Source organism: Chiloscyllium plagiosum, chromosome 10 (genome assembly GCF_004010195.1).
Source record: "Chiloscyllium plagiosum isolate BGI_BamShark_2017 chromosome 10, ASM401019v2, whole genome shotgun sequence".
Taxonomy (NCBI): Eukaryota; Metazoa; Chordata; class Chondrichthyes; order Orectolobiformes; family Hemiscylliidae; genus Chiloscyllium; species Chiloscyllium plagiosum.
The window spans coordinates 86,529,887-86,556,261 of record NC_057719.1 but is presented as its reverse complement, the minus strand read 5'-3'; the positions used below and the strand labels follow the sequence as shown (position 1 = coordinate 86,556,261).

Sequence of the window (26,375 nt, the reverse complement as noted above, 5' to 3'; positions counted from 1 at the left end):
CATTACCAATGCCCCTCCCCCAAGTCCCTCCTCCCTACCTTTTATCTTAGCCTGCTTGGCACACTTTCCTCATTCCTGAAGAAGGGCTCATGCCTGAAACATCGATTCTCCTGCTCCTTTGTTGCTGCCTGACCTGCTGCGCCTTTCCAGCAACACATTTTCAGGACAGGTCATTTGGCCCAACAAGTCCACATTGACCCTCCGGAGAGTAACCCACTCAGACCTAATTCCCTCTGACTAATGCACCTAACACAATGTGCAATTTAGCATGGCCAACCCACTTGACCTGCATATCTTTGGATTGGGGTAGGAAACCGGAACATCCAAAGGAAACCCACGCAGGCATGGGAAGAACGTGCAAACTCAATTCAGGCAGTCGCCCAAGGCTGGAATTGAACCCAGGTCCCTGGCGCTGTGAGGCTACAGTGCTAACCACTGAGCCACTGTGCTGCCCTGAAGACTAAATCTATTACTCATTCTACTGCAAACCTTGACAACCACAGAGAACCATGTGAATGCCAGGTGATGACATCAAAAGCACTTATAGGACCTTTTGGATCAAAACAACCAGAGACAAAATAAGAAAAAAGTGTTGAAAAGTTTTGTTCACAATCCCCGACAGTGGAGGACATCAGTCTAATGGGATGAAGAATTCATATAGAGAACTAACAAGGACATACAGTGGAAGATACTGTTTTAAAATTACCCTCCAAGTGCAAAGGCAGCAGAACTGCCAACAGCTGCATTCCCAGCCTGATCGATATTTACCACCATTAAACATGCATTCTGACAGTATGCAACAGTCAGACAGAATTTTTACCCCTTGGGAAAGCAAAAGGTTTTGCCTCACCAGATGGAAATCCTCTTTCATCTGCACCACTGGCAAACAGAGTAATTGAAGCAGAAAGGAAAAATGTGAAAAATATGGCATAAGAAAATCAAGGCCCATTGCGAAAAATAAAGGGAAACAGAAGATTGGATGAATTAGCAAAGGAAGGAGCGAGGACTGCAACTATGTACAATCCACTTATCCACTTTTATACAAGGGAAGACACCTAGGGGAAAAGACAGGCTAAATAGATACTGCAGCCATCTCACAAATTAAGGTTGAGGACTTGGTGGAAGCTCAGTCAGTGGATCCAATGCTGACAGAGACTGTGAAAGGAGAATGCCCAACTGAGGTACCAGACTGACAAAAGACTGATAATGAAGGAGGTAAATGAATGGTTCCAAAACATGATAGAAATCAAATAATTTATCAGTGCCATGATGTGCAAGGACATCAGGGAGTGAAGGCTATAGTAAACAGAACAAAGGACGTGAAACATGATGTGGAAAACTGTTTGATATGTGCTCAAAACAGTGCAGATCAGTGTGCTGAAAAAAGAGAATATAGGCATACTAGATTAATGAATGGACGCTGGACAAACTGATGGCGAGGCGAAACAAGCATAATTAAATGTGGGACAATAAGTCAAGCTTGATCTTTTTGTCCTGAAAATATGCTGGGCCAAATAGTTATAGTGGACAAAACCTCAGTAAACAAAATGATGGTAGATACTGTTACAAAGTTTGTTAGAATACTCTTGAATTGAAACACTGTGCATGATCCCTTTGAGAGACTGTGCCTAGAAGTTTGCAAGCCCCAAAGTACAGAGAGCCCCAAAGCTGAAACAAGTGTATCAAAAGGCCTTACAGCTGGCAGACAAAACAGCGGTCTTGTTTTAATGTTTTGGCAACAAGCTGGGCTCAGCCAAATAATTTAAACCAAGCATTCAGCAATCAAAGTCAATTGAATTTAAAACTCATGGTGGTGAAACCAATCACATTGTAAGAATTTGATGTGTCAAAGGGGATACAAAGATGGGGGCAGTTGCTCAGAGAGGGGAGAGCCAAGTGCCATCCCAAACACGCAATCTGAGAAATAAATACTGGGCTCTTAAAAGAAATTTTCGCGCTCTCTTAAAAAAAAAGCACCATCTACCTATAAAACATACCACGTCAGTTCTAGCTAAAGGTCCTAACAGAAGAATTCACAGATAAAACATCCCTGACAGCAGGATCAACAGAAGAAAGGCATTTGTGACTTGAGATCAGCAGGAGAAAGGCTGGAGAGAGGAACATTCTAGAAGACACATTCTGTGTGAACTTTCAGAGACTAAGTTTTAATTCATTATTTTCTTATTACTTTATATAAGTTGTACACTTGTTATTGGAACAGTATACGGATAGAATATTGTTTTATTCAGGAATAGGTGGTTAGAGAGGGATTGTTTGGTTTGTTAATAATTCTGTTAATTTGTTCACTGTTGGAGTCAGATAAATAAATTGTTACTTGTTAATTAGAGTGGGTGAAAGGATTCCATTTGATTTAATCATTCCTTTATAACAGATCAGGTATAAGAGGTAAGTTAGACCACTTTTCACACTTCTTTTATCAGATTACGAGGTGAGGGGGGAGCTTCTCTGGGTGTTTCAGTTTTAACTATCAGAGGGGTGTCGACCTTCCCTTTGTAATAATACTAAGAAACTGGGTTGGTATTCGCATGTCAATCAATTGAAAATGTTTGAAAAACAAAATTAGAGTAATTCCAACAGGAGATTCAAAAAATGAACCTGGAAGATGATCTTCATGGAATAGTGGTGAAATATTTTGAATTATGAGGAAACACGTGTTAGATTGAAAAAGAAAATGTTGACTCAGAAAAGATCTAAATTAGGGAACGTTAAGATACGTTTGAGTCACATCAAAGGGGAAGAATCAGATCCATTAAAGAACTGTAGATAAGAACAGCTGCTATCTGATACTTACAGATGAATAAACATGGGAAGATGATGATTGTTATGGTTGAGAACCCTAGTAAGCCTCTACCTGTTTGTGGCAGAGAAAGTGAAAATTAACTGACATGAAAGTGGTGACGGTATCTTATGATTTACATAAAAGATTATAATCAAATGTAGAAGGCAAACGTAAAGCAACATATTTTCCGTTGAAGGTGTGGGAATTAGCATGTGATAGGCAACAAAAAAAATCAAACCACAAAACTGCGCTCCTCCTCCTAACTTATAAGCAGAAACTGAAGCGTGAGGAGCCAATACAGAAAGTAGTACAGTGTTAGTCTGAGGAAACAGAAAGGTGTCAATGGGACTGCTTAGTCAGTGGACTGGTCCATATTCAAGAACTCAGTGGCCAACCTAAATGAGTATGTCGTTACTGTTACAGACTTCATTAGTGTGTAGATGATTGTGTGCCGAAAAAGTTAATTCGAACATTCCCCAACTGGAAACCATGTATGAACAGGGAGATCCACTCCCTACTGAAGAAGAGTGGAGAGAATGCCCCTGTCTGCATCTATGGTGCTGAGGTGAAATGGTTGAGAGCATCAACTTCCTGGGAGTGACAAACACCAATAGTCTGTGCTGGTCCACTCACAAGCAGTCAGGAAAGCACAATGACGCCCTTACTTCCTCAGAAGGCTAAGAAAATTTGGCACGTGCATAATGACACTTACAAACATTTACAGATGCACCACAGCGCCAGAGACCCGGGTTCGATTCCCGCCTCAGGCGACTGACTGTGTGGAGTTTGCATATTCTCCCCGTGTTGGCGTGGGTTTCCTCCGGGTGCTCCGGTTTCCTCCCACAATTCAAAAAATGTGCAGGTTAGGCGAATTGGCCATGCTAAATTGCCCGTAGTGTTAGGTGAAGGGGTAGATGTAGGAGAATGGATCTGGGTGGGTTACGCTTCGGCGGGTGGGTGTGGACTTGTTGGGCCGAAGGGCCTGTTTCCACACTGTAAGTAATCTAATCACCACAGGAAGCATCCCAGCATGGTATGGCAACTGCTCTTTCCAAGACTGAAGAAACTACAGAGAGCTTTAAACACAGCCCGGTCCATCATGCAAACCAGCCTCATCCACTGACTTTATCTATGCTTCTCACTGCATTGAGTAAGCCGCCAACATAATCAAAGACACCTCCCACTCCAGTTATACTCTCATACCTTCTTCCATTGGGCAGAAGATATAACAGTTTGAATACACATACAAACAGATTCAAGAACAGCTTCTTCCCGATCAAACTTTTGAATGGATCTCATAAATGTTCATCTCTCTCTGCAGCTGTAACTGTACCCTGCACTCTGTTATGTTACCCTGATGCATTTGTGTAGTACATTATGCCTGTAAAGTACTAAAGATAACACTTCTTGCTGTATCTCAGTACACATGACAGTAATAAATCAAATCACATCAATAACTTAACAGTGGGAACCTCTCTCCCAGGGGAACCTCTCTCCCAGGATGAGAAGAAAACAATAGCCGTAGTACGCCATCATCTTATCTCTGCCACTGAGGAAGGCCCTGTGTGGCTTTAATTGTCATATGAATATACATCCACAGATAAAGATCAATTTGGATATTGTAATAATTACAATATTGTTAATTCTGATTTATCAAATATTTACTATGGCTATGTTTAAGCAATGGTAAAAGGGAATGCAGCAGAAATCTGATGTAGAGATCGTTGTTGGGTATAGTTGAAAAAGAGATCAGCTGTTGAAAGGTGGAAATGATATTCAAATTTAAAGCATAATCTTTAGATTGTGTCAAATGTTTATAATTTGCTAATCTTGCTTGTTAACATCTTTATATAATGAGGAAATCAACTATCTATCAGAATACTCTAGAGAGACAGGTGTGGTGACATAATATGATCCAGAAGAAACAACTGCACAATACTCAGTCTGTCCCACTTCTGTAGCCACAGTAGTGATGAGGTTTATTCAGTTAAGCCTCTGATCAACAATAACCCCTTAGGAAGTTTGTGAAACTCCACAATGCTAGAGCCATTCATAGTCAGAGAGATAGATGAGCATTATCTTTTGGTACTTGCACACCAAAGTTTCTCTAAACATCTTAATTTAAAAATTTCCCATCCGTTAAAAAATTATTCTGCTTTTCTATTCTTACTAACAAATCTCACAACTCTCCACATTATACTCCATATTGTTATCCATTCACTGCAATCTCCAAGTCCTTCTCATGGCTTGTGTCCCTAGTTAGCTTTATACCATTAACAAATCTGAATCAATTACACTCAACTCTGTCTAAGTAATTTAATTATAAGGGCTCAGCACCAACTCTTACGATACTTCATTAGTTACAGTCTGCCAAATGAAAATGCCCATTTATTCCTACTCTCTGCTTCTTGTTCGTTAACTCATCCTTACACCATATTTGTACATCACTCAAATCCATCAGCCCTGACTTATACACTAAACCATTGTGTGGTAACTTATTTAAATGTCCTTTGGCAGTCAAAGCATATTACATATTTTCTTCAAGAAAAGACTGAAAAGAGATTTATTAGAGGTATTCAAAATCATGAGGCATCTTAATATAGTAGATAGGAAGAAACTTCTCACTTGTGAAAGGATCAAAAGTGAGATGGCTCATATTGAAAGTAATTGGCAATAGTAAAGGTGAGATGAGGAAAACACTTTCATTCAGTGAGCGGTTAATGTGTGGATTGCCTGAGACTGCAACAGAGACAAGTTCAACTCAAGTTTTCAAAAGGAAATTAACTGAAAAGGAAGAATGTGCAAGGTTATGGAAAAATGCAACAGAATACCAGTGATTGAACTGCTCATTTGGAAAGCCAATGCAGACATAATGGGCTAAATAGCTTTCTCCTATGCTGTAATAATTCAATGACATCTACTGGCTCAAATGTACCCAATGACGTCCATGCACACATTTCTCAAAATTGAAATTACTTTCACAAAACAATAAGACTCTTTCTGATCATAACATGATTGTCTAAGTGTATTGTTAAGTCTTTCTTAGTAATGATTTCTGGTTTCCTGATAACACAAGTCACGTTAACTACCTTCAGTTCACTATTTTCTATCTCCCCTCTTTCCTGAAGCACTGTTACATTAGGGAATACTGAAAGATCTTAACCAGTAACTCTGCAACTACCCCATTTAGAACCCTAGGTTGTACAACACCATATCTTGAATATTTGGGAACTTAGTCTCTTAAGTTTCCTCTCATACTTTTTTTCTATTAGTTATCTTCTGTTTACTATTAAGGAACAGCCCCTTTGGCCATTTGCTATTTCTGGTATATAATTTATGTCCTCATATAATGGAGGTACGTGCAAAATATTTGTCCAGCATCTTTACTACTACATCATTTTCCATGAAAAACTTTTCTTCGCCTGTTTCTAAGAGACCAACATGTACTCTCATTATGTCTCTTTTCATAAATTCATAAAGGCTATTACAAGCTGATTTTGTATTCCTAGCTGGTTTACTCTCAGACTCTATTTCTTCTGTTTTTTTTATTTTTGGTCACCTTTTGTAAATTTCTAAAACTCTTCCAAGCCTCAGATCAACGATTATGCTTTGTAACATTAGAGTAACGAATGACTTTGACTTGGTTGAGTTTAGTTTCAGGGCTTTCTCCTGACTCTTGTTTACCTCAGTATAGCAGGTTCCTGGGTGCTGTATACAGTGCTTTGCTGCTTACTTGTACAGCTGGCGTCAGCTCCTGCACTCATATCAAGATCAAGTCTGTGACAAGTTGGTGGTCCAGTGGCTTTGGTGAAATCTGATCTGAGCATCAGTAAGCAGGCTATGCATCGCTCAATGATACTTCTACCACTATGCTAGTAATTAGAAGAGGTTTGATAAGGTGATAATAGGTCTGATATGATTTGTCCTCTTTTGTGAAAATGATACCTGTGCAATTTCTCAAATATATAGATATAGAAGATGGCAAAAGTTGAACTAGTGCATAAACCAGTCAGTCTATAACTTACTCTGTTCAAAATAATCAGCCGCTTGTTAAAAATCACATGGCTGAATGTTGGTACCCACAGCAAAAGGCTTTGAAAAGAAGTGGTTACAAAAATGACAATACTATTGAAAGACATCTTTCCTATCCTCAAAATCCTGATACACCATAATTTCAACACTCACGATTTTGCCAAATGAAACTCCACTTCCAGTTGTTCGTCATCCTAAAAGGAACAGATTAAATGTAATGAGATTCCATTGCTCATTTATTGCTTTCAGTTTTTAATGGTGCATTGAGCTGAGATGCAGGGAAATCTAGCAATCAGATTGTCTTTGACTTCATACTACTTTGGGCGGCACGGTGGCACAGTGGTTAGCACTGCTGCCTCACAGCGCCAGAGACCCGGGTTCAATTCCCGCCTCAGGCGACTGACTGTGTGGAGTTTGCACGTTCTCCCCGTGTCTGCGTGGGTTTCCTCCGGGTGCTCCGGTTTCCTCCCACCATCCAAAGAAGTGCAGGGTCAGGTGAATTGGCCATACTAAATTGCCCGTAGTGTTAGGTAAGGGGTAAATGTAGGGGTATGGGTGGGTTTCGCTTCGGCGGGTCGATGTGGACTTGTTGGGCCGAAGGGCCTGTTTCCACACTGTAATCTAATCTAATCTAATCACTTTTAAAAGACATTTCTTGAATACCAGCACTAGGACTGGCCTCAGTAATCATGATCGAGAAAAATGTAAATGAGGAACGCAGGAAACAGGAATAGACTACAGTATTTAGTTACTCACAGCTGCGCATTTACCTATGCTCCAACTTTTATATTCCAGGAAATATAACCCTATCTTACGAAACTCATCTTTGCAATTTAATCATTGGAATTCAGATATCATTCTCGTAAATCCACAATACTGCCCATCCAAGGCCAACAACTCACCAGAGCTGGAAACTTAGTGTGTGGGGTGACATTAACTAGACGAAAGGTGAAATTCCATTTCATGGTTTGAAAAGCAATGATCAAGTCAACAGTGTATTGAGCATTAATAAATACTCATTAACATAAAATCATTTTGATAAAGATCAAGTCATGGTACGAAGATCCTGTGGCACCTAACTCATGATCATTCAAAAGTTGTGTGAGGATTGCCCACTTTTGACTCCTTCTACCCCTAGCTATATTACAACCTTGATAGTTGAACAGGGAAACATACAGAGATATATTGAAGGTTAAGTAAATGGACAAAACGCTGGCACATAAAGTATATGAGAAAATGCAAAGTTGTTCACTTTGCAACCGTACAAGCTGCTGGTGAGACTACATCTGGAGTACTGTGAGCAGTTTATTTAAGAGAAGACATTATTTAATTGGAGGCAGTTCAGAGGATGATTCCTGATGTGGAAGGATTGTCTTATGAACAAAGGCTAAATAGTTGGAATATTACTCACTGTAGCCAAGAAGAATTGAAGGGTGATCTCATTGAAAGATATCAGTTTCTAAAGGGGTTTGACACGCAAAATGCTGGGAAGGTGTTTTCCCTTGTGGGTGAGTCTAAGACTTGATGACATAGTCTTGGAATAAAAGGGCCTAATTTAAAATTGAGATGAGGAGGAATGTCTTCTCTCAGGCAGTTGAGAGTCTTTGGTGACTCTCAGACAGCTGTGGGGGCAGAGTCATTGTGTATATTTAAGGGTGAGATATGTAGATTCTTGATCAAGCAGAGATTCAAGGGTTACAGGGAAAACACAGGCAAATGGATATTAGCAATGTTGGATCAGCCATGATCCTACTCAATGGTGAAGCAGCCTTGATGGACCAAATGGTCTACTCCTGGTCCTAGTCTGTGTGGTATTATGGCAAAAGAAAATCAGTGCTTGAAAGAAGGCCCACAAACCAGGAAATGGGAGTAATTGCTATTTCTTTCCTGAGTTCTGGCATAATATGATTATCAGAACAAGTCTCAAGTGAGAAGCAATGTGCATTTGCACAGACCTTACATGTCCTCACAGTATTTCAGAACCTTACTTTTGAAGTGTAGCTATTGTAGTTGCATAGGCAATCTTCTGTCATAATACAGTCCTATGACAAGCTGGGTTCCCCTTTTATAAACATAAACTCTGTTGGCTGTGTTCCTTTTAAAAACATTTACAGCACACACTACTTTCCCTTAATATGTAGAGAAAAAGGGACATGTGCGGGACATAATTCTATCACAGCAAAACAGATACTTCACCTTCAGGTCTACAGTAGTCTTCAAATCGCTACCATGTTCAATTTTTCCAATATCAATGGCTACGGTCGATAGATGTTTTGTCCCTTTAACATTGGCATCATAGAGGGAGAGCTCCAGTACATGCTAAATAAAACAAGGAAAATCTCTCAAACAGAACAGAAAATACATCATAACAAAACACTGCACAATACAAGATCATCAGGCAACAATATCTTGTTAAGGAAGGGAAATTATATCTCACTAACTAGTGAATTTTTTGAAGAAGTGATGAAAAGCATTGGTGAAGACAGAGCAGTGGATGTTGTCTATATAGACTTCAGCAACACATTGGACCACGGTCTGCACGGTAGACTGGTTAACAAGGTTAGATCACATGTAATACAGGGAGAACTAGTCACTTGGATACAAAATTTGCTGGAAGATGTGAAGGTACCAGTTGGACTGGGGTCAGCTAGCGAAGGAGCACTGCAGTGCTCCGAAAGCTTGTACTTCCAAATACACCTGTTGGACTATAACCTGGTGTTGTGTGATTTTTAACTTAGAAGATAAGAGACAGAGGGTAGTGGTGTAAGGTTGCTTTTCAGACAGCAGGCCCATGAATGGTGGTATACCATAGAGATAGGTGCTGGGTCCTCTGCTTTTTGTCATTGATGTCAATGATTTGGATATGAATATAGGAGGCATGGTTAGTAAATTTACAGATGACACCAAAATTGGTAGTGTAGTGGACAGAGAAGAAGGTTGCCTCAGAATACAACAGGACCTCTACCAGATGCACCGAGGAGTGGTATTTAGAGTTTAATCTTGATAAATGTGAAATGCTACGTTTTGGTAGAGCAAATCATGGTAGGAGTTAAAGACTTAATGGTAAGGTCCTGGGAAGTGGTGCCAAACAAATAGACCTTGGAGTGCAGGTTCATAGTTCCTTGAAAGTGGAGTTGCATGTAGATAGGATAGTGAAGGCAGCATTTGGTATGCTTGCCTTTATTGGTCAGTGCATTGAGTATAGGAGTTGGGAGGACATGTTGTGGCTGTATAGGACATTGGTCAGGCAGCATCCGAGGAGCAGGAAAATCAACGTTCCAGGCCGGAGCCGTTCATATTCCTGATGAACGGTTCTGGCCTGATACGTCGATTTTCTTGATCCTCAGATGCTGCCTGACTTGCTGTGCTTTTCCAGCAACACACTCTCAACTCTGATCTCCAGCATCTGCAGGCTTCACTGTCTCCTAGGATATTGGTCAGGCCTCTTTTGGAATACTGTGTTCAATTCTGGTCTCCTTGCTAGAGATGTTGTGAAACTTGAAAGGGTTCAGACAAGATTTACAAGGCTGTTGCTAGTGTTGGAAGATTTGAGGTAGAGGGAGGGACTGAATAGGCTGAGGCTATTGTCCATAAAACATCAGAGGCTGAAGGTTAAGTTTATAGAGATTCATAAAATCATGAGCGACATAGATATGGTGAATAGTCAAGGTGTTTTTTTCAGGGTAGGGGAGTCCAAAACTAGAAGGCATAGGTTTAAGGCGAGAAGAGAAAGATTTAAAAGGGACTTATGGGGCAACATTTTCACACAGGGGTGATGTGTGTATGGATTGAACTGCCAGAGAAGAAGTGGAGGCTGGTACAACTGCAACATTTAAAAAGGAATCTGGATGGGTGCATGAATAGGAAGGGTCCAGATGGGCCAAATGCTGGCAAATGGGAATAGATTCATTTAGGATACCTAGTTGGCATGAACGTGTTGGACCTAAGGGTCTGTTTCCATGCTGTACATCTCTATGAGTCTAAGGAAACTTATGGCTGTCTAAAGGAACTTCTAAGGAAACTTATCAGTCTCCAATTAAACTAAATAGTAAAACAGTGTGTGACACTATCCAAAACAATCTCTATCAGTAAGTGTAAATGTGACAAAATATATGAGTGCTGCACAAGATTTCCCATTGCAAAAAAATTTGGGCTTTGGGCTATTTCCATCGTGACACATTATGTGCATTGAGCACTACATCCAGTGGGATACAATATGGGCTCTGATCAGAGTGATGCTGAAAAAGCACAGCAGGTCAGGCAGCATCCAAAGAGCAGGAAGATCAACGTTTCGGGCAAAAGTCCTTCATCGAGAATTCCTGAAGAAGGGCTTTTGCCCAAAATGTTGATTTTCCTGCTCCTTGGATGCTGCCTGACCTGCTGTGCTTTTCTAGCACCACTCTGATCTAAACTCTGGTTTCCAGCATCTGCGGTCCTCACTTTTGCCTACAATATGGGCTCTTCCCACCCTTCCTCATGTAACACCAAATGAACAATGCATTATCCAGAATCATAGACAATTACAGAATGATTACAGAAAAGGAGATCATTCAGTCCACCATGTCTCTGCTGGCTCTCCTAAAGAGTAAATCACCACATGCCACTTCCACTTTGGCACTGTAGCCCTGCATTGTCTTCCTTTTCAAATAATGATCTACTACTTTCTTAAATGCCTCAACTGAACCTGCTTCTAGCTATTCTCATGTAGTGCATTCCAAACCCTAACCACTAATTTTATGAAGAATTCCTCATGTCCTCATTTTTTTTGGCCTGTACCTTCAATGTACGTCCTGGTGTTCTTAACCCTTCCATCAATGGGGACAGCTTTTCCCACCTACTCTAACCATCGACTACGATTTTGAATACTATCAAATCACTTCTCAACCTTCATTCCTACAAGAAAAACAGTCCTAATTTCTCAAGTCTATCTTCATAACTAAGGTTCCTTTTCCCTGGAAACATTCTTATGAATTTTCCCTGCATTCATTCTAATGCTTTCAAACCCTTCTTAAATATGGTACTCACAACTAAATGAAATATTGTTGTACACAAGTGTAATATGATTTTGTTGTTTATGCTCTATTAATTGAACTTCAGGTGCTATATGCTTTAATAACCATACTCTCAACCAATCCTGCAACTTTCAATGATGTGTATGCATGCATATCTACCCCTACACACTCTCTAGAATTTTATTCTTTATTTCATGATTTCTCTGTTTTAATCTACCAAAATGAATAACTTCACATTTCAATGCATTTAATTTCATCTGCCACTATTCTGCTCATTCCCCTGATATACATAAACGTTTTTGAGATTCGACACCATCCTCACAGAATGCCCCCAGGTTTTGTATCATTTGAAAATTTTGAAACGCTAAGGTCTCGATCACTAATATCCATCAGGAATAGTCAGTCTAATAGTTGATGAACTCCAACAGATATCTTCCTCAAGTCTGAAAAACATCCACTAACTATTTCTCTTCAGTCCCTGTAACTCAGCTAACTTCATACACTTTGCTACTTGTTCATTTCATTTCTCAAACCTGTGACTTCTCATATCTGACAAATAGCTTCCGGAATTATATGCAGCACAAAAACAGTATTGCCATCATCAAAAAGAGGGTGTGGGGAGAGAACACGAGAGAGAGAGCGAGACAGAGGGACGAGAGCGAGAGAGACGAGAGAGAGAGAGAGAGAGAGAGGGAGAGGGAGGTAACAGAGGTATAGAGGGAGAGAGAGAGGGAGGTGGGAGGAGGAGAGGTGGGGGTTCGATTCCTGCCTCGGGTGACTGTCTGTGTGGAGTTTGCACATTCTCCGTGTCTGCGTGGGTTTCCTCCGGGTGCTCTGTTTTCGTTCCACAGTCCAAAGATGTGCAGGTCAGGTGAATTGGCCATGCTAAATTGCCCATAGTGTTAGGCACATTAGTTAGAGGGAAATGGGTCTGGGTGGGTTACTCTTAGGAGGGTCGGTGTGGACTTGTTGGGCTGAAGGGCCTATTTCCACACTGTAGGGAATCTAATCTAATCTAAAACTGCCTGTAATTCTTGAATGGGGTATAACATTTGCAATCACCAGTGTTGTGACACCAACCCTGCATGCAAGGACAACTAGTACCTCCACAATTCCCACTTTCACTTCCTTCAATATCTTTGAATCTCATCCAATCCTGGTGCTTTAAGGACAGGTAGCCTTATCAAATAGCTCATCAATTTTGAACATTTCAGCATCTAAATTACCTCCTCTTTCACCATGACCTGGCACTGTACCTCCACATCCTTGGCAAAGACAGATACAAATATTTATTTACAAACTCAAGAGTATCTCTGTCTCCATATCTAAATTCCCTTTCTGGCTGCTAATTGACTATATTTTTCTTACTAGTTCAATGCCTACAGAAGACTTCTGATTGTCTTTTATGTTGGCTTTAAAAGCCTTTCATTTTTTTTCAATTTCTCTCTGAACCTTTCTATATTCAGCCTATTTCTCAATTTATTATCCACCCAACACCTATCATAAGGACATTTCTTCCTTTTTATCACTATTTCTCTTGCCTTGCATGTCTTAGTTTTCCCCTTTATCACTGCCTTAACTCCACCTGAACACACCTTTCTTTAAAGGTCATCCATTGTTCACTTACAGTTTTACACTTTCTACCAACCTTCATGTTAAATTTATCTAGTCAGGTCCATTCTTACCACAGTGAACTATCATTACTCTGGATTTTTCCTTATCCTTCTCTATAGTATCATTAGATTCAGGTTAGCTATGATTATTTACGCCTGCAAATTTTACCCTACCAACATCTGATTCAAATAGTCCACCATATGCTCATGGACAAGGTCAAGCAGTACCATCTTTCTCAGTGGACTAGAACCACATTGCAGTAGAAAATCACCCAAGGACCATCTAGGACTCTGCTCTTTAGACTATTATGATCCTAGTCTACCACAGATATTCTGAAATTCTTGAACCTCTAAATGCCTTGAACATTTGTTCCTCTACACCTTTTCACCACTTTCAATGTGACATAGCTTGGTTGCTGCATTTTCTCAACATAGCACAATACGGTTATGCACATACTTTCCCACAGTGACAAAATACAGATTTTGCACATAGCAGAACTCTGCACACCTTGTCCAACATAACAATATGAAATCTGCATATCCACCCCTAACATAACTCTGTACACCTTCTTCAACCTTACATAATATGGGATTTACTTACCTGTAACACAATATGGTCTTTATACTCACCATGACCTAGTATGGGCAGTGCCACCCACTCCTCCAAACATGACACAAATGAGCTCCGTGCATCACAACCCCCTGAAAAATATGATCCAATGCCCTCCACCCCCAAAGTGATCAAATATGGTCTCTGCATACTTCTCCCAATGTTACCCAACATGGGCTCTGTAAACCTTTCCCAGTGTAACCCAACATGGGCTCTGTATACCCTTCCCACTTTGACGCAATATGGTCTTTATAAACCGTTCCCTGTATATCCTTCCCAATGTGACCCAATATGGCTTTGCATCCGCCTCCCTTCCACAATTATGCAATATGACATTTCAGTAACTCAAAATACAATAGAATGATGTTAATTTCTTCCATAAAACCATTCTAAATTTAGCAGCTTTGAAATCAGCAATACAACAGGGCGTCCCTTTTCCAATCTGCAGGATAGTTCTTGTAACACTTAGATGAGAACTCATTGTTTCATACCATTATACATTGCCTTCTTTTATCAAGCCTGGCTTACCTTCACCATACTCTGTAGCCTGTATGTGAAGGTTTCATTCCACTCAGGATTATTGGTATTGGGTATGGTTTTTGTTCTGTAATCAACTGCAGATGCCGTAGGGAGGTGCAAAGAAACATAACAGTCTGCTGCACGTACTGGGAACAATCAAATTTGAAACAATCAAAAGCCATTTCAATGCATGTTCAGGCATGTTATTGCACAATAGAATAGGCAGACAGCCTTGGTCCCTGCTACTCCTGCATATTAAAATTAGTTCAGCACTATTAAAAAATATCAGGAGTCTTAACTTATTACTCAAATGTATCAAACAAAATCTTGTTTGATCCTTTTTAGGAGGACCTTGTCGCACTGAGAACACCACATGCCTTTTCATTTCTATAAATAGGTACAGAAAAGCATATTATTATGCTAGTATAACAATTGTTCTGATTATATTTCAAAACACAAGCACCACCTTAAACATTTATTGCTGGCCACACACACAGTGGCAGCAGTGTGTACCAACTACAAGATGGGCTCCTTTGAAAATAGAGAGAGAGAGAGGGCCAGAGATTGGGGGTGGGGGGTGGGGTGGGGAGAGAGAGGAGGAGTAAGAGAGAGAGAGACAAAGAAAGAAAGATAGATAACGACAGAGCAAGACAGAAAGAGAGAGAGAGAGAGAGAGAAACAGATGTTAATTAATTCCTATCCCATATTGTTTAGTATTACTGTGATGCAAAATATCTGTTAAACTCCTCTACCATTTCCTTATCCCTCATAACTGTCTCAAGTTCATTTTGTAAGAGTCCTATATTCACCTTGACCTGTCTCTTCTATCTGATATATTCAAAGAAGCTCTTATTGTCAGCTTTTATTTTCCTTGCTAGATTGCCTTAATAGTTTATTTTCTGTCTTTATTATCTTTTTATTCCTCTTTTGCTGGATTCTGAATTTATCTCAGACTTCTGAGCAATCACTGACTTTTTCCTCTTTATATGCTTTTGCTTTCAATTTAATAATTTCCTTAACTTCATTGGTTAGCCATGGCTGGCTTATGCTTCTCTCAATCTTTCCTCCTCTCTGGGATATATTTTTGCCATGCCACTGTTTAGGAGACTCTTTCTTAGAACTATCTCTACCTATGAACCAGTTGCCATAGTTACCCTTTTAAATTTGATTAACACAAGCAATATGAAGATCTAAGTCATCCATAATTACTGCTCTATCCTTTTTACATCCTCCTATTCTTATTTGTTGATTTACAGCCTCTCTCAGAGTGGCTAATGTTTGGGGGTCTGTACACTACATTTCCATCAATGTCTTCCTTTCCTTGCTGTTTTCGACCGCTGCCCAAGTGAACTCGACATCCTGTGAGCCTCGATCATCTCTCACAGCTGTGTTTATTTCATCAGCTATCCCTCCAGTCCTTCCAAAAAAATCAAATATCCCTCAATGTTAAGTTCCCAGTTTTTATCTCCTTAATGCCAATGAGATCATATTTATTTACTCCAATTTACACATTCACAGTTGATGTATCTTATTCCAAGTACTTCCTGCATTAGGACACAAAGCTTTTACGCTTGTTCTATTTTTGAATTTCCCACACTTATGATTTCTTGGTTCAATATGACATTCACGCATATTGACAGTCCCTTTTATATTGTGGTAACAATCAGCACATCACTGACCTGCAATCCCACTTTCTCCTCTACCTTTGATTTGATAGTTTTCCAGGTAAAAACAATGACTGCAGATGCTGGAAACCAAAGTTTAGATTAGAGTGGTGCTGGAAAAGCACAGCAGTTCAGGCAGCAAACGAGGAGGAGTAGTTTGATAGTTTTCCACGCAACTGAATCCATCTCCTACTATTTAGCTTAAAGCCCTAGTTATGTGATTTGCCAGGACTGTAGTCCCAGCAGGATTCAGGCAGAGCCTGTCCCATTGGAACAGCTCCCTTCTTCCTCAGTACTGGTGCCAATATCCCAAACTTTGAGCCCATTCCTTGCACACCAATCTTTGAGACACATTTTTATCCTCTTTAATGTTGTTGACTCTGCCGATTATCTCATAGCTCAGGTAGTAATCCAGGCATGACCACCTTTTTGAATATGCTTTTTAATTTAGTTGTCATATTCCCTTAATAGAACCTTTATCTTCTTTCTACTTATATTGTTGGTGCTTATATAAAGCATAACAACTGGATCTTTCCCCTCCCACTCTTAAGTCCTTCTGAAGCCCAGATGAGATAGGCACCAGGCTGGTAACAGTCTTCAGATCTCTTGATCTTGGCCACAGAAAACAGTACCTGTTTGTCTGATTATACTATCCCCAATTACAACTAGATGTCTCTTTACAAACCTCCACCCCTCCATGGCTTCTTGTACCACAGTGGTGTGGTCAGTTTGCTTATCCTCCCTGAAGCCCCCACTTTCATCCACACAGGGAGAAAGCATTTCAAACCTGTTAGACAAGCTCAGAGCTGAGGCTTCTTCGACACTACCTCTTGAATTCCTTTGACTACCTTGCTCGTAATCAAATCACACCCTTCCTGCCCCTGTTCACTGACTGAGTTCAAGGTCATTAATCTAAAGGTGTGAACACCTCCTCAAGCACTGAATCCAAGTAACTCTGCCTCTCTTTTATCTTTGAAAGTTGCCACCCAGGTAAATAGTGCGGTGAAGAAGGCATATGGCGTACTGGCTTTTATTGGTAGAGGAATTGAGTTCCGGAGTTCTGAGATCATGATGCAGTTGTATAAGACTCTGGTGCGGCCGCATCTGGAATATTGTGTGCAGTTTTTTCCACGTATGGAGTCAGCTATTACAAGGGGGCATAGCTTTAAATTAAGGGGGAGTAGGTATAGGACAGAAGTTAGGGGTAGGTTCTTTACTCAGCGAGTCGTGAGTTCATGGAATGCCCTGCCAGTAGCAGTGGTGGACTGTTCCCCATTATGGGCATTTAAGCGGGCATTGGATAGGCATATGGAGGATAGTGGGCTAGTGTAGGTTAGGTGGGCTTGGATCGGCGCAACATCGAGGGCCGAAGGGCCTGTACTGCGCTGTATTCTTCTATGTTCTATGTTCTCTCTGACGTGTCGCGATGTTCAAAGTTCAGACTCCAGCTAATTGCCAACTCCAGCTGAGCCAGAGTCCCTCAAACAACCAACACTTATGACAGATGTGGCTAACATGAACCACAATGGCATCCACCAGCTCCCATATCATGCAATTACAACAGATTGCCTGGCCCTCCATCGCTTTTTAGATTACTTTTAGATTAGATTAGATTACTTTACAGATTAGATTAGATTAGATTACTTTACAGTGTGGAAACACGCCCTTCGGCCCAACAAGTCCACACCGACCCGCCCAAGCGTAAACCACCCATACCCCTACATTTACCCCTTACCTAACACTACGGACAATTTAGCATGGCCAATTCACTTGACCTGCACATCTTTGGACTGTGGGAGGAAACCGGAGCACCCAGAGGAAACCCACGCAGACACGGGGAGAATGTGCAAACTCCACGCAGTCAGTCGCCTGAGGCGGGAATTTTATTATAGGTAATAGATTTTATTAATAGTTAATTTATTTCTTTTTAATTTCTTATGAGTTTTTAGTTTTTAATCTGAAAAATATTTCTCCTACTTGCCTTTAATGAGAAAGTACCTTATAATAACATAGTCAAATTAGTAGCTATTACCAACCAATAAACTTACAGTTTCCCTGTGCTGTCACCCTTTGTTTTCTGCTGGGCCTATTATGCTGGGCTTTAATTTATCCTGTTTAAAAGGCCTTAGAAACTATTAACCAAAAGAATAAAATACTTCTTCCCTGCATCACCAAATTTCTGAGCTGCTCCAAAATCCCAGAAGTATATACACTCAATGTGGCTGTGCCTCACTCCGGATGTGATCTCTCCTTATTGATCCTGTGAAGCTTACTGATGATGGTGACTTTCACAATCATTATTTGTTTCCCCACCAGGTGAAACAGTGATCTCTGCGGTTACCAGCATTGAGATCCTAACATTAGTCTCTGGCAAGGTGGAGGAAGCCTCAGAGGATGCACCAAGATGTCTTTGTGCAGCACATAGCAACAGCATGGATGTATACACCTTTTATGGGTATGTTTAAGGCAGATGAAAAGGACACTCATACTGGAATGAACATGTCACAGCTGCAACTTATAAGACCAGCTGAGAGACTGACAGAATATAGGCCTTTAACTTTGAAGAATTAAGAGAGCTAAAAGAGGTCATGAGATATCCTTGGCGAGCAGGGTTAAGGAAAACCCCAAAGCCTTTTATTCATACATAAGGAGCAAGAGGGTAACGAGGGAAAGGGTGGGCCCACTCAAGGACAAAGGAAGAAAGATATGCATGGAGTCAGAGAAAATGGGAGATTCTTAATGAGTACTTTGAATCTGTATTCACAGAGGAGAGGGACATGGCGAATGTTGAGGTTAGGGTTAGATCTTTGATTACTCTAAGTCAAGTCGGCATAAGGAGGGTGGAAATGTTGGGCCTTCTAAAAGGCATTAAGCTGGACAAATTCCCAGGTCCAGATGGAATCTATTCCAGGTTACTGAGGGAAGTGAGAGAGGAAATAGCTAAAGCTTTAACAGATATCTTTACAGCATCCTTGAACACGGGGGAAGTCCCAGAGGACTGGAGAATTGCTAACGTTGTCCCCTGTTTAAGAAGGGTAGCAGGGATAATCTAGGTAATTACAGACCTGTGAGCCTGACGTCAGGAGGAGGGAAGTTGTTGAAGAAGATACTGACGGATAGGATACATATCCATTTGGAAGAAAATGGGCTTATCAGTGATAGCAGCACGTTTTTGTGCAGGGAAGGTGGTGTCTTATAGACCTAATAAAATTCTTTAAGAGGTGACAAAGTTGATTGTTGAGGGAAGGGCTGCATATGTCATATACATGGACTTTAGTAAGGCATTTGATAAGATTCCCCATGGTAGGCTGATGGAGAAGGTGAAGTCGCATGGGGTCCAGGGTGTTCTAGCTGGATGGATAGAGAACTGATTGGGCAACAGGAGACAGTAGTAGTGGAAGGGTGCTTCTCAAAATGGAGATCTGTGACCAGTGGATGGCAGAGAGTCCCTGGAGTCTCATTGCAAAAATATATGGTGGGATTCATTATATAGTGACATTATTGCGCTCAGTTCTTTTTAGTATTGGGACCACTGTTGTTTGTGATATACATAAGTAATTTGGAGGAAGGTGTAGGTTGCCTCATTAATAAGTTTGCAGATGACACTAAGATTGGTGGAGTAACAGATAGTGAAGGGGACTGTCAGAGAATACAGCAGAATATAGATAGATTGGCGAGTTGGGCAGAGAAATGGCAGATGGAGTTCAATCCGGACAAATGCGAAATGATGCATTTTGGAAGATCCAATTTAAGAGAGAACTATACAGTAAATGGAAAAGTCCTGGGGAAAATTGATGTACAGAGAGATGTACATGAGAGAAAATTGATGTACAAGACGACATATGACATGCTTTCCTTCATCAAACGGGGTATTAAGTACAATAGTTGGCAGGTCGTGTTACAATTGTATAAGACTTTGGTTCGGCACTTTCGGAATTCTGCATACAGTTCTGGTCGTCATGTTACCAAAAGGATGTGGATGCTTCGGAGACGGTGCAGAGGAGGTTCACTAGGGCTGGTATGGACGGTGCTAGCTATGAGGAGAAGTTGAGTAGATTCGGATTATTTTCATTGAAACGACGAAGGTCAAGTGGGGATCTGATTGAGGCCTACAAAATCATGGAAAGTTTAGACAGGGTGGATAGCAAGAAACCTTTTCCCAGGAAAAGGGGCAGCAGCCTGTCTCCAGCACACCAAAGGGGAGCACGACACTAGAGCATCCATTAAAGAATTGAGAAAACACATTATATACAAATGGGTTCATAAGGTCTTTTTGTGTGACTGGAAAGTGATTACTTCTATTATGGACTAATGACAGGGCGGTATGCATTGCTGCTCTGACTCCATTTGTGTTTCATCCGAATGGTATCCAGGTTAAGGATTTTCAGCAACTGAATGCTATAAACAGATTTGGTGTTTCAGTGGGTCCCTGTGAATTTGATACCTCACCATTACCACATGCGCAGGCTTCCCTGGTACTGAGAAGTGGGAAATACTAAAAAGAACTGAGCGCAATAATGTCACTATATAATGAATCCCACCATATATTTTTGCAATGAGACTCCAGGGACTCTCTGCCATCCAATGAGTTTTGTACGCTTGGTTGAGGTAATCAGAATGATATTGAGGTATTTAATGCTGAATTGTTGGAGCACAGTACAGGAAATTGTACCAGTGAGGAGGAAGAGATAGGGCACTGCGAGGAAACAAGTCTTTTTCTAAATTTTTCAAGACTCCTCTTGGCCATTTATTCAGAACTTTTTAAATGAAAAGGAAACTATGGGACCTACTTCTGTACAAAAGCTATGTTTGTACATACCAGATTAAGATGATGAAAATCAGAAACCGTATCTCTACAAAATAAAAATACACAACTGGTATATCTCCAAGTAATACCTGCACATACATTTAGAGATTCACTGCATGCAAGAATCAGGGATTATTCATGTTAGTCTCCTTTGCTGTATATTGTGACTGGTTTTGTCAAGTAAAGGAGGTGAGAAAAGAATTTTCTGTGCAAACAAGAACAGGCCAATCTAGTTTTAAATACTATGAAAATAGTCAAGCATTCAAAATCTGACAGTATCCCAAGGAACAGTATACAAAATATTGATCTTATGGTCTCAGGTTATACAAACGTTTGAAGCATGGTGAACTGCTATAGGTTAAAGTAGCTACAGGTAAAATAGGTATCAACTGCTAGTACACAATTATTTCTACTGTTGTTCCAATTACAGGCACAACCTCTGAAAGTATCAGCAGATTCACAAATACACAAATAGATAAATAGGTAACTACTTACAGAAATCTCCTCCAACAATATTTTTTGCTCGTAGAATTTTCACAGATAAGTCATAGTAAGGATGACTCTCTTTCTGAAAAGGAAAGCAGCATTATTACCTAAAATCATGCAGTGAAAGTTGATGCCAATTAAAGGTACCAAAAAGTTAACTTTACTTGTCTCTCCACAGATGCTGCCAGGCATGTTGTTTTCTCTGGCACTTTCTGTTTTTTATCCTTCTATTTGAAATAGTGAATAAATAATTCAGTAAGATCCAGATCTATTTTTATTCTTGCAAGGGAATGTGTGCATTGATGGTCATTTATTGCCCATATCCAAGTGTGCTCGAGAAGGTGATGGTGAGTTGCTTTCTGGAACAAGTAAAATCTATGTGGTGCAAGAAATGCACAGTGTTATTAGGTACTGAGTCCCAGGATATTGACCCAGAAAGAATGAAGGAACACAATATACGCCATAGTTTATTGGTTGGAGGGGTCGCAGGGATTATTTGTGTTAGTTTCCTTTGCTGTTTATTGCAGCTGGATTTATTAAGAAAGGAGGTGGGAAAGGAATTCTCTGTGCAAACGAGAACAGGCCATTCTAGTTTTAGATAATATGAAAGTTGTCAAGCATTTGAAGTCTGACAGTATCCCAAAGAACAGTATTATGATCTTTTGGTCTCAGGTCGTACATATTGAAGAACGATTAACTACTATAGGCTAATCTAGCTGCAGGTAAATTAGGTATCAACTGCCACTACAGAACTATCCAGGAGAACAAGAACAATTAAATAAACAAATGTAATTAGGTTATACACCAGCCATTATGGGAAGCAGTGAGTCAGCAGTGCTGGGAGGTAGCGGTTGTAGGTTTAGAAAGTGCTGTCCAAGGAACCTTTCTGAAGGTGCTATATGAGATGCCAAACAAGTAGGCTACAAGGTTCTGGATGACGTCAAGCTTCTGCAAGGTGCTGGAGCAAACCTCATCAAGTCAAATGTAATTCCATCACACATCTCACTTGTGCCTTGCAAATGGTGGATAGGCTTCTAGGGCTACATCAGCTCAGCTCCAGAACATTTCTGCAGGAGTTTCTCTGGATAGTGTTCTACGCCGAACCATCTTCAGCTGCTTCAAAGACCTGCCCTCCAATAGGTCAGATATAGGTATGTTTGTTGATGATTTCAGAACATTCAGCCACATTCATGTAATGAAGCAGTCCAGCAAGACCTGAATAATATCCAGGCTTCAGCTAATAGGTGGCAAGTAACATTTGCACCACAGAATTTTGAAGAGCTCATTTGAACAGTTGTTGTTGGCATAATGGGCTGAATGGCATTCTTCTGAGCTATAACAATTCTATGATTCTGTGAAGTGCCAGGCAAAGACCACTTCCAACAATAGAGAATCCAGTCATCAGTCCTTGACATTCAATGACATTATTACTGTTGAATCCCCACACATAATGACTAGAAAGGGACTTGGGTCAGTCATATCAACACTGTAACCAGAAGGGCAGACCATCTTTTTGTGGACTGGACATACTGGATTATTATGATGCCATTCTTATAACTGTACTGGAATAGCTTGGCTAATGGCAGCACGAGTCAACCACGTGACATCCAACAATATACAGGTCTCAGACAGTCTTCTTACCAGGTAGCATGGCATGCTGTATTAAACACAAAAAGCTCCAACCTTACAAAGTCTAAAGTAAGATTATTTCTAACACATGGGAACCAAAAGGCAAGAGAAGATGTAATATGGTGACAAAAAACATCTTTGAGTAAACAAAATAACATTTTAAATTAACTTAATGCTAATTGGGATAAATTGACCTAAATAAGTACTACAGATGTAGAAACTAAAAAGCTGAGTGCACTATGTGAAAACAACTGAATGTTGACTGGCTCAACAATGAAAGCACCACTCACAATGAATTTGGAAGCTAGTGTTGTCATAAAGACATCTTAAGAAGTTTAAACAGAATTGATAGTCTAGATTTTGAAAAGGCATAAGCAATAAAGAGAGGGTGAACAAATCTTTCTGTGGACAGGAGACAAACAATTACATTTAAGCTCACCAGCACAGGCTGTAGACACTGCCACAACATGTGAAGCCAGGAGCAGACAGATAAAAATGCTGACTATGCAAATATCTAGCCTTCAATTAACACATGATAAAGGCAGCAGAGCTGATGCAGTGAAACAGTGCCAAAGGAATATACCGAAAAAGAGAGAGAAAGATGTGCTGAAGCTGTGAATGACTACATAAATTCACAGCCAGAACATAGAATTGTACAGCACAGGAACAGGCCCTTCAGTCCACGATGAGAACATAATGCCAAATTAAACTAATACTTTCTGCCTGCCATTGGTCCATATCCCTCCATTCCTTGCCTATGTGCTTATCTAAAAGTCCCTTAAATGCCTCTATTGTACCTGCCTCCTCCACCACCACCCCAGTGTGTTCCATACTCTTATTACTGTGTAAACATCTTGCCTCTCACATTTTCTTTAAACTTAACCCCCTCTCACCTTAAATGCATGCCCCTAGTTTTACACATTTCAACTCTGGGAAAAAGATTCTGATCCTCAAATCTATCTACCTATGCATCTCATAATTTTATAGACCTCTATTGAGTCTCCCCTCAGCATCCGTTGCTCCAGAGAAAACAACCCAAGTTTTTCTAGCTCCTTATAGCTCATACTCTCTAATCCGGGCAGCATCCTGGTACAAAGTTAAAAATCACACAACACCAGGTTATAGTCCAACAGGTTTAATTGGAAGCACTAGCTTTCGGAGCGCCGCTCCTTCATAAGGTGGTGAAGGAATGGCGCTCCATAAGCTAGTGCTTCCAATTAAATCTGTTGGACTATAACCTGATGCTGTGAGATTTTTAATATTGTACACCCCAGTCCAACACCGACATCTACAAAGCAGCCTGTAAACCTCTTCTGCACCCTCTCCAAAGCCTCCACATCCTTCCTGTTATGTGGCAAACAGAATTAAATGCAGTACTCCAACTATGGCCTAACCAAAGTCTTGTGAAGCTGCAACATGACATCCTGACTCTTGTACTCAATTCTCGACCAATAACAGCAAGCATGCCATACACCATCTTTACCACCCTATCTACTTGTGTGGCCACTTTCAGGGAGGTATGGACTTCTGTACATCAATGTTTTCAGAGTCCTACCATTATTTTTCCTTAATTTTTGATCTCCAAAAGTGCAGCACCTCACACTTACCTGGATTAAAATCCATTTGACATTTCTCTGCCCATATCTGTAATTGATCTACATCCTGCCACACTACACTACCCACAACTTCTTTGCATCATCTGCAAACTTACTTAACGCACCCATTTACATTTTCATCTAAGTCATTTACATATATCATAAACAGCAGAGATCCCAGTACAGATCCCTTTGGAACACCACTAGTCACAGACCTCCAGTCTGAAAAACACTCTTCCATCTCTACCTTCTGTCTATGGGCATGCCAATTCTGAATCCTCGCAGCCAAGTCATCATGAATCCTATGCATCTTAATTTTCTGGATGAGCCTACAATGAGGGACCTTGTTGAAAAGCCTTACTAAAATCCATGCAGACAACATCCACCGCTCAACCCTCACTGATCACTTTTGTCACATCCTTAAAAAATTCAATTAGGTTAGTAAGACATGACCGGTGCTGTACAAAGCCATGCTGACTGCCCCTAATTAGGCTTTGCTGTTCCAAATGTGCAAAACAGAGCTTATCCCTAATAATTCTCTCCAAAAGCTACGTCTGGGACCACAAAACGAACAGTAGAAAGAGCCAGAGATCAGAAGATTTTGTGGCTATGAAATCAGCAGGAGATAGGGTGAGAGAGTGAGCCAATTGTAGCATTAGCTAACTTCCAAAGGAATCCCACCAGAATTTGATAAGGCTGATTGATAAAAGGCAGCACAAAACAGACAGCTGATTGATTAGTAATGAGCAAGTTGTTTTCCTCGATTTTAAAGCTGCATTAAGGAAAACCTTCTTTCAAGAGAGATGATTTAATAGAGAATGGTGCACAGGCACTTATAGGGAAGAAAAAATTCAGAAGTTCCGAAGAGTCTTGCTGGGCTTAATCTTAACTCTGCCAGTGCTGTTAGTGAGGATTTAAATGGCTTGGCAAGGGATGGGATTCACAGAGTGGAGATTCAGTAGAGAACGATACACAGGCAATCATAGAGAAAAATAAACAAGTCATTTGCAAGGCAGAGAATATACAGTCAGATTATAACATAAGAGAGCATGGAGAGTCTGGATAGCATTTACGCTAATGCAAGGAGTTTTGTGAGTAAGGCAGATGAATTGAGGGTATTGATTAGCACGTGGTAACGTGAGGTCATTGCTATCATGGAAACATGGCTGAGGGAGGGACAGGATGGGTGTAGAAACTTCAATCAAGAAAGGGACAGGTGTAAGAGAGATAGTGTCGCAATCTTGATTAAAGAGTCAATCACTCCAAAAAGGAAGGATGATATCTTAGAAGGTTCCTCAAATTCGACCATATGGATAGAACTTAAAAACAAAAAGAGTGTAATCACATTGCTGGGAGTCTACAATAGATCCTCAAACATACAGACAGTGAGAGATACAGGGACAGATACGTAGGCAAATCTCAGAGAAATATAAAATTTAAAGGGTAATATTAGGGAATTTTAACTCCCCAAGATTAACTGGGATAGACAAAATGTTAAAGGCTCAGAGGGGGCACACTTCTTAAGATGGGCTCAGGAGATTTTTAATCTAGTTTAAAGAAAGTTCTAATTTTAGGGAACAAAGGCAGGTAAGTGGTAGAAGTGTCAGT

General features: G+C 40.4%; 1 protein-coding gene across 2 annotated transcripts in view; it reads right to left on the bottom strand.

The window, feature by feature from the left end:
* Positions 1-26,375, bottom strand: part of LOC122553857 (cytosolic phospholipase A2 zeta-like) — a 115,759-nt gene that overhangs the window by 86,121 nt on the left and 3,263 nt on the right. The window contains exons 2-5 of one of the 2 annotated variants that reach the window (XM_043698296.1): positions 21,553-21,625; positions 14,596-14,732; positions 9,029-9,151; positions 6,986-7,026 (exon numbers count right to left, since the gene is read on the bottom strand). In XM_043698296.1, the coding sequence (XP_043554231.1) occupies positions 6,986-7,026; positions 9,029-9,151; positions 14,596-14,732; positions 21,553-21,625 (374 nt within the window). Of the gene's footprint in view, positions 1-2,812; positions 2,873-6,985; positions 7,027-9,028; positions 9,152-14,595; positions 14,733-21,552; positions 21,626-26,375 lie in introns of those variants that run through there. The other variant, XM_043698297.1, reaches the window with a different exon arrangement.